This window comes from Populus euphratica, unplaced genomic scaffold (assembly GCF_000495115.2).
Source record: "Populus euphratica unplaced genomic scaffold, PopEup_1.0 scaffold69.1, whole genome shotgun sequence".
NCBI classification, from domain to species: Eukaryota; Viridiplantae; Streptophyta; class Magnoliopsida; order Malpighiales; family Salicaceae; genus Populus; species Populus euphratica.
Window position 1 is genome coordinate 693659 of NW_011499947.1, and position 8525 is coordinate 702183.

Here is an 8525-nt window from a genome sequence, read left to right on the forward strand (position 1 = left end):
GCTTTCCCTTACTTGGATAAAAGTCACTCTTCTACCACTCCTGCGAGCAACCAGTCTTCAGGCACTACTCTTTCTTCCAATATAGTTCCTTTAATTTCTCATACACAACATTTCAATTTTACTCCACCTGTTATAATTACAAACTCTTCTACTATCGATAATCCTCTTTACACTGAAAGTCCACCCTTGCAACCTTCTGCAATTGCAACTTCAATTCCTATACCTTCTTCCACAAATCATGAGTCATTATCTGATACTAGTTTCTGTTTTGCCATATCCCCAGTACTGCCTTCTTCCCTAAATCATGGGTCGTTAACCGATCCTGGTTCCTCTCCTGCAATGTCCCCTGTATTGCCTAGACAGATGGTTACCATATCCCAAACATGAAGTCTTAAGCCTAAAGAGTTCCCTGGTTTTAAAACCTTTTATTCTACCTGACATCCTCTACGAGTCTTATCCATTATAGTCATTGAATTTGAAACTACATGTTTCACAAAAACAGTATCCAATCCATATTGGAAAGCAGCAATGATATGTGAATTTGATGCGTTACTGGCAAATAACACATGGTCTCTCTGTCCTAGACCTTCACATACACATGTTGTCAAGAATAAATGGGTGTATAATCTAAAGAAAAATCCTGATAGCAGCATTGATCGCTACAAAGCAAGACTTGTAGGTAAGGGGTTTGAACAAATTCCTGGTATTAATTACTTTGATACTTTTTCACCAGTAGTAAAGCCTACTACCATCAGATTAATTCTCTCTCTTGCAGTCTTGTTTAAAATGAAATATTCGACAATTGGATGTTTCCAATGCCTTTCTACATGGTATTCTCAATGAAGTCATATACATGAAACAACCAAAAGGTTATAAAGATCACACCTTTCCTGATCATATATGTTATCTACACAAGTCTATTCATGGCCTCAAACAAGCTACTCAAGCTTGGTTCAAATGTCTCTCACAACAGTTGATTGACTTTGGTTTTTTAGAATCCAAAATGGACTATTCATTGTTTATACACAATTCTGACACTTTACGTGTTTTTGTGTTAGTCTACGTTGATGATATAATAATCACAGGTTCCAATAATCAAGCAGTTTATTATTTTATTGATCAACTATAGAATGTGTTTCCAATTAAAGACTTGGGTGAATTAAACTTCTTTCTCGGTGTTGCAGTAATTAGGAACCCAGTTGGTTTACATTTGCGACAAACAAAGTATATCACTGACTTGCTCAACAGTACCTATATGCTTGGTGCAAAGCCTCTTCATTGTCCATCATCTTCTAGCTCCAAACTCTCATATACTGTTGGTGACCTGTTAGAGAATCCAACTGAATATCGACGAGTAGTGGGGGCTCCTTAATACTGCACAATCATAAGACCAGATATTTCCTACTCAGTAAACCAATTATGTCAGTTTATGCACTCTCCGCGTGAACTTCACTGGATAGCTGTTAAACGTGTCTTACGCTATCTCAAAGGTACTGTCGAATTTGGTCTTCTTTACACTCTAGGAATAATGGCAATGCATGCTTACTGTGACTCTAAATGGGCAGGCAATCCTGATGTTAGGCGGAGCACCACTGGTTATGGTGTGTTTCTTGGCTCTAATCTTATCTCTTGGTGCAGCAAAAAGCAGAATGTTGTCTCTCGATCTAGCACAGAAGCTGAATATAGAAACATGGCTTATACAATTGCTGAATTGTACTAGCTTCGCATGCTTCTTCAAGAATTACATATCACATTGTCTACTACTTCAAGGTTATGGTGTGACAATGTCAGTGTTATTATATTAGCTTCTAATCCTGTCTTTTATTCACGCACGAAACACATTGAAATTGACTATTTTGTCAAAGAGAAGATGGTTAATCATGATATTCAAAGTCAGCATACCTCCATACAAGACTAAATTACCGATGTCTTTACAAAAAGCCATGCTGCAAATCAATTTAACTTTCTCAGAGACAAACTGTGTGTCTGTCTTTTTCCTCATAATTTGAGGGAGGGTGTTAAAGTATTGAATAACATAATAACCTCAACAAAATCAGGAATAGAATCAAGCATAGGAGAAAGATCAGAGGAAGATCAGAAGAAGATGAATAAAGATAATTTATTATAGTGTAAAATTCAAATAATTGCACTTATCTTATTTTTAAGATTGAATGCGCGCGCGCATACACACACACGCACACACACACACTGTAAAACATTAAGTATACAGAGAATATAATTTCTTCATTTTCTGTCGCTTTTATTTGTTTTAATCTTTTCAATAGAGAGTAGTACGTGATTATGGTGAAGTATTGAAGATGTGCAAGAACAAGATCAGTTGAAATTTGACTTTTGAAATTAGTCTCCAAATCAAGTTTGACAACTACGAGAAAAAAAGGCTAGTTCCTCTACATTCTTGTGTCTCTTGGAAAGTGCTGCTACCTAATTTTTCATTTCCAGAATCTAAAAATTAACACAACAAAAAATTTGAAAACTTTCTATTAATCCATTAATTAAAAAGCATTTTTAATTCACCTTCACTAGCTAGCAATTATATAATTATGCACTAAGATGGTGGAGATGAAGACTTGTTATGGTAGGGAAGTAGGTGCATCGAAGCTGTAGGAGCCATGCCAAAAAAGAAATGCAGGCAAGTAAAGCCCGGATAGTACAAGGCTCTGTATATAAATATAGATGTACATTTTTTTTAGTTATTTTTACCATTAAACTATGTTAACCAAACACAATAAATTATTTTTTAATTATAATTTTAACTATAATTTTAACTAAACATATCAAATTTTAAAATGAACCTTATAAAAAATACTTTTTATTAAACTCTTTTTTTAAGCCACAATTACAAAAACAGCCACAATACCAAACAATTTAAACTCTCACTCATTCCATTCCTTTTTTTAAAACCATAACCATAGAAACAACTACAATATTTTTTATTAAACCACTTTTTTATTTGTCGCACGTGTGTGGCGTCATGACAAAAATATTCACCCTCAAAATCATAAATGTAACAAATGTGAAGAGACAAAGAATTCTTGTTTTTTATTAGTGTGAAAATGGAATAGGAGTCGCCACCTACTATTTTAATCACTAGGAACCTTAACTGGTCTCAGAGATCGGATACGGAGACTAGTTGTGTAAATGGAAAGTATTAGCACCTCAAATACATCCTACCTAAAGTAAGCTGTATTGTTTTATTATTTGGTAAAATATAAGGTTTTGTCGTGTTTTCTAGTTGTTAGTCCGTTTATGGTTTAAGAAAAGTCCTCATTAGTAAGGAAATCCTTATCTATTCGGGTAATTTTGACGTCAATAAAATAATTTAATATCCGGAATACGTCTTACATATAAGGTCGTAACCTCAGATATTAAAAGAAAACATAATTTGTTTTAGAATTTTTGAAATATTTACCTAGTTCTCGTCACTTTAATAAACTGGTTATTAAAGTCATAATACATGTTGATACATATTTTTAAATTTTTCTTTGTTATATAAAAATACAATATGATTTTTTATTTTTTTTAATAATTTTTTTCAGGTTAGGCCCAGCCCGGCCCATGTTGTGGGGCTGGACCTAGCAAGCCTGACCGGGTCACTGGCCCAAACCAGTGACCCGGCTTGGCAAGAAATCACGCATGCAATCTCCTTTTTGCTGTCCAAAGTGAATTAATTATAATTCACTTGAACAGTAAACAGCAACAATTACTGTTCAAGTGCATTATAATCCACTTGAACAGTAAACAATAACAATAAAAACAAAACTGCATGCTGTAATCAAAATGCAAAGTGAGAGAAGCTTACCTTGTAACTGAGACCAACGAAAATAAGAGTGCTAAAACTTTGGCTCACTGGTTTGGTCTCTGTTTATATATATATATTGCTTCCTTCTGTTGATGCTGTTTAGAGACAGTGAAAAAATGATGACGATAATACGTGGTGTGCTATTTCTTTTGTATTTTCTTGTTTTAGACTGCCTTCTTCTCCCCTTTCCTCTTTCTTTTTTTCCTCTGTTCTGCTCTCGTCTTTCCTCCTCTGTTCTGCTCTCCTCTCTCTGTCGTCCCCTCACTGTCTCGTTGTTTTTTCTCTCCTCTCCTCCTTTTCGTTGTGCAGTGCTAGTGCGGTTGTGATGGAGAATGGCAGTGGCTGCTGGACGAAGAAGATGATGAGCTGAAGATGGCGTTGGCAATGCTGGTGCGACTCTCTCCCCTCCTTTTTTCTCCTCTGTCAATCCCCTCTGGTTTTCCCTCTCCTTTCTCCCTTTGTTCTCTCTTTTCCTTCTATCGTTCTCTCTCTCCCCCTTCCTCTGCTTGGTCCCTCCTCTGGCTTTTATAGCCAGAGGATGCATGCGTTATGGCAAGCATATGGTAACGGTCGGCGTGCATTATGGTGTTGAGGAAATAAGCCGCGAGACATGCCCTTGATTGCAGCTCCACCGATTCCCTTTTTACTGCAAAAACAGTTGCTTGAAGACAATGAGCAATGTGCAGTAATTCTTAATGCAACGGCGCCGTTTCAATTTCAAAATGATGGTCCTCGGATGTTTTTACTATTTTGTAATCAAGCCCCCACCGTAAAAGTTGTAATTGGATATTTTGGTTTCAGATTGTTTTAATTAAGTCTTTAATTGGCCATCAAACTTTAATAACTATGCAATTAAGCCCCTGATTTGACCAAATCAATTCTTTAAAATTATAATTGGATCCCAGAACTTTAATTTCATTCAATAAAAGCCTAAATTGACATAAAAATCTATTTTCCTTGCAATCAAACCCTCTAAAAATTCAATTAAATCTTAGATAAAATTTAATTGAGTTTATAAACATTTGATTTTAGATTTTTTTTTCTCAACTTGAATTTTCTTTGTCAACAAGGCTCTTATAATATCAGATTTCAATTCTTGTATTTTTAAACCTCCTCAACCAATTTTTAGCCATTTTATGAGAGTTTCAACATCCTTTTCTCACTCCTATTTTTTTTATTCCTTCCGAATTTATTTTTTGTGGGGAACTTAAAAATGGTTAACAACATTATTAATGTTTGATTGATTCAGAACTACAAAAGTAGATGGGCTTTGTTTCTTTTTTATTATTATTATTATTATTGGAAAAATTGAAGCTTTTTATTTTTTGGTTGATTTCAAGAAGATAGTTCTGATTTTTTAAAGGCAGCAATTACTAGACTTGAAGCGTTGGAGAATGATTATACAGGGATGGAAACAGTAGAAGTTGTTGTTGATGATGAGGCTTCCCTTGATGATGACGATGGTGGTATTAGACTCTCACTCATTCCATTCCTCTCTTTTTTTCCTGTTTTGAAAACGACTTGCTGCGTCTGCCATTTATATGCCTTGTTTTGCTTTTTCTTTTTTTATTTATTTATTTATGTAGGGTGTTCAGTCAGCTTGCGCGTACCATGACTAATCCCCACGGTCCACTAAATACCCTGCAAACTCAATAGACATGTAAAACACCGCGGAAATGATAGACATGTACACTAAAACTCGAATCCAAATACAATAGAAGAAGACAAGTCCTTTTTACCGTCCGTTAGATCAGCCTCTGGTTCGCTGCTTTGCATATTTTCAAAATTCAAGAGATGTCCTTTGACAAATTGAAGGTGTGGAGATGTTTGCTGTGTATATGACATGCTTTTACCTGCCTCGATTATTTAATCTTTTTTAAGATTCTATGTAGTTAGCAAGCTTGAATTTATTAGACATCACGTCAGCAACATGTCATTTAGCTAGCAGCAAAAACCTTTAACGGAATAATTTGTAAATACAACAGAATGAATTATTTATTATTATTGCTTTGTTCTTTTTTCCCTTACTTAGTTGAATGCCTTTTGTTGGGAATAGAACAAAATAATTTGTAATATTGATCTGTATATGAATGATACGATGCTCTGTAATTTAACAAGAACGTAACAGAGGAGAAAATAATTAGTTCTTGTAAAGGCTCTTTTCCCTTATTCTTTTCTAATTTCTTCTCTAAAATCTTACAGAATCCATGAATCTCTGGATTCGGGCGAACAAAGACATTTATATCTAATGATTGACGCGGGAAACTGTAAATACATCATCAACTGAGAAGACTAGATTCCATTGGTGTTGAGCCGATGTTGGTGATCTTTAGCACTGAGGCAGGTCAAGTGGGGGGGGCTGTACTGACTGCAACTCGCCACCTCCATTCTCAACCAAGAAAGCCATAGCCAGACCCCAATTGAGATGTGAATCTAGGTGACAGTGCAGCAACCAAATCCCTGTTTCAGACCAGGTGAGTCAATCTGAGGTATCATATCTGTGAATCTGTTCTATATTGAAACCAAACTAAATATATTAAATGTTTATGCATGATGTCCTTGTATTACCTGGATTATCAGCCACAAGCCGGATGGCTACCCATCCACCAGGAGGGTTTCCAATGGTATTCCTATATGGTGGGTCAATGAGATTGAACTTTGCTGGATCTGTTTGAGGGTTGAAGTTACCAAAGCCTGACCCTACAACCGCGAAATGGTGTCCATGGAGATGCATTGGGTGGTCCTCAACCGTGACTATACTGGTATCCTGGAAGACTATTTGTACCTTTGCACCAAATTTCAATTTGTAAAGTTTAGTTGCTTTAACAGGCTGCCATAGTCCTCGGCTGACGTTGCCAGTGTAATCGAATTTTACAGGGGGAACTGGTGGAAAATCTGTCGTAAAGACTCCAGGTTGGCCTTGGTAGTAGGCCTGCATTAAGGAGTTTCTTGTTGGGAGTACAAAAGACACATTATTTATGCTAGCGGCGAAACGAGTTCCATTTGGACCTTGGCAGCGGGGGCTATTAGGATTGGTGCAGTTGATGAGTCCTAACCCCACTGTGAAAAACAGGTTTTCATCAATCTGAAGAGGGACATTAACCTTGGAAGGGCTCCTTAGACTGGAAGTGAAGGCAATTGCACTGCTTGTGTCATTAAAGCCTGGCAGTTGTGGGAAGATAGGTGTTGAGGACTTCCCTTTGTTGGCATTGCAAGGAGCAGATTTGTATTCAAGGATTGCAGTTGTAGTTGTATTGTCAAAAGGTGCATTGGCTGAGTTATAGGCATGAGCTGCCATGTAATAGTGACCTGGTGTTTGATCAGCAGTGAGAAGGACATCGGTTGTCTGACCAGGAGCTATCATGATGAATGAGGTTGCGAAAGGCTTGGTGCAGTCAGCATCAACAGCAACTACTGTCAATATATGGTTGGCCACTGCAAAGAAGAGTTCTTGGTTCAGGCCAGAATTTATGACCCTTAGGAGGATTGTCTCGCCAGGATCCACAGGAAATCTCACAGTTTCTACAATGTCAAAACCACAACAGGTGTGATATCATGGTCAACGGTTTGTGAAAGTTTAGTTTGCCATTGAGCTGAATAAGTGCTAAAGCAAAAACAAGAATAACTGGCAAACCTTGCTTGGAGCATCTGTAGAGGTCGCCGGGTTGGCCATTGATGGTATAAGCATCAGACACATTTGGTGCTGCACCTGTGAAATCTGCCAGCCTCAAGACATCCATGGGGTTCCTGTCCCACCACTCCCCTGTTACTCAACAACATAATCAGTTTGTCAGTTACGCAACCATCTAATGGTTGGAAGACTTTGAATTGAAAATGAGAAATTGGTCACCAAGAAGAATGGGAATTTCTCTCCTGGGCATTGGGAATGAATATGGGGAACCCAATTTAGGATGAATGATTAGAGCACCATAAACAGTGGCTCTAAGCCAGCTGCTATGAGCATGCCACCACAAAGTCCCCTCTTGATTTTCGATTGTGAACCGGTAGGTATAACTCCTTCCTGGTTGGATAGGGCATTGTGTCACGCGATCAGGTCCATCTGCCCATGGATTTCGCAGCTGTCGGACTCCATGCCTGATAAATTCAGACACAACAATTGAACATGAGTTGAAACATGCATGTATGTGCATGCAATTCTCTCTTTTCTCTTCTTGATTATTTTACGCTCATACAACATGTTTGATAATTACCAGTGGAGGGTAACATTGTATCTGGCATTATTTATTGCCTTGATCACAAGAGTATCACCGTCCCGCACTTCCAGTGTTGGCCCTGGAAATAGTCCATTAACTGTAATTGTATTATGAGTTCTGCACAGCCTCCTCACTGGCTTAGCTTGAATCTGATTCAATCCACACAAAAAAGAAAAAGAAGTTACTTCTATGCTTCATTCTCACACACACAACAGAACGAAGATAGTAATGAAGACAACACGTACAACAAACTCATGGTAGTGAGTTTCTGCTTCAGAGAAAGATGCTTGGAAACTGGTGATTACAAAAATCCCAAGGAGGAGGCAACAATATAATTGCTTTACAGTCAAGTTATGAGTCTCCATTGCTTTCTTAGCCTTGGTTGTGTAAGAAATCTTGAATGTGTTTGATATAGCCCAGGAAGACCATCTATTTATACTAGTAGGATAAAGCGGGAAAGGACAAGACATGGACCTCTCTTTCTTTCGTTC

At 37.4% G+C, this 8525-nt stretch overlaps 1 protein-coding gene and 1 long non-coding RNA gene across 2 annotated transcripts; both read right to left on the reverse strand.

Moving 5' to 3' along the window:
* Positions 1–962: 962 nt before the first annotated feature.
* On the reverse strand, positions 963–2166 carry LOC105137700 (uncharacterized). The gene is made up of 2 exons (XR_844635.1): positions 1903–2166; positions 963–1818 (listed from the first exon to the last, which is right to left on the reverse strand). It is a non-coding gene; the product is annotated as an uncharacterized LOC105137700 (long non-coding RNA).
* A 3791-nt stretch (positions 2167–5957) lies between these two features.
* Positions 5958–8525, reverse strand: LOC105137699 (laccase-13). Its single transcript, XM_011043531.1, has 6 exons — positions 8280–8525; positions 8032–8183; positions 7671–7915; positions 7455–7583; positions 6389–7342; positions 5958–6280 (listed from the first exon to the last, which is right to left on the reverse strand). Exons 1-6 carry the CDS (start codon positions 8502–8504, stop codon positions 6150–6152), a joined length of 1836 nt encoding a protein of 611 aa, XP_011041833.1. The 5' UTR covers positions 8505–8525; the 3' UTR covers positions 5958–6149.

Coding starts and splice junctions, on each gene's coding strand:
- LOC105137699 (XM_011043531.1), bottom strand. CDS start 8,504: ATGTCTTGTCCTTTCCCGCTTTATCCTACTAGTATAAATAGATGGTCT. Junction 8,184..8,279: donor CTCACTACCATGAGTTTGTT/GTACGTGTTGTC, acceptor GGATTGAATCAG/ATTCAAGCTAAGCCAGTGAG. Junction 7,343..7,454: donor CTACAGATGCTCCAAGCAAG/GTTTGCCAGTTA, acceptor TTGACATTGTAG/AAACTGTGAGATTTCCTGTG.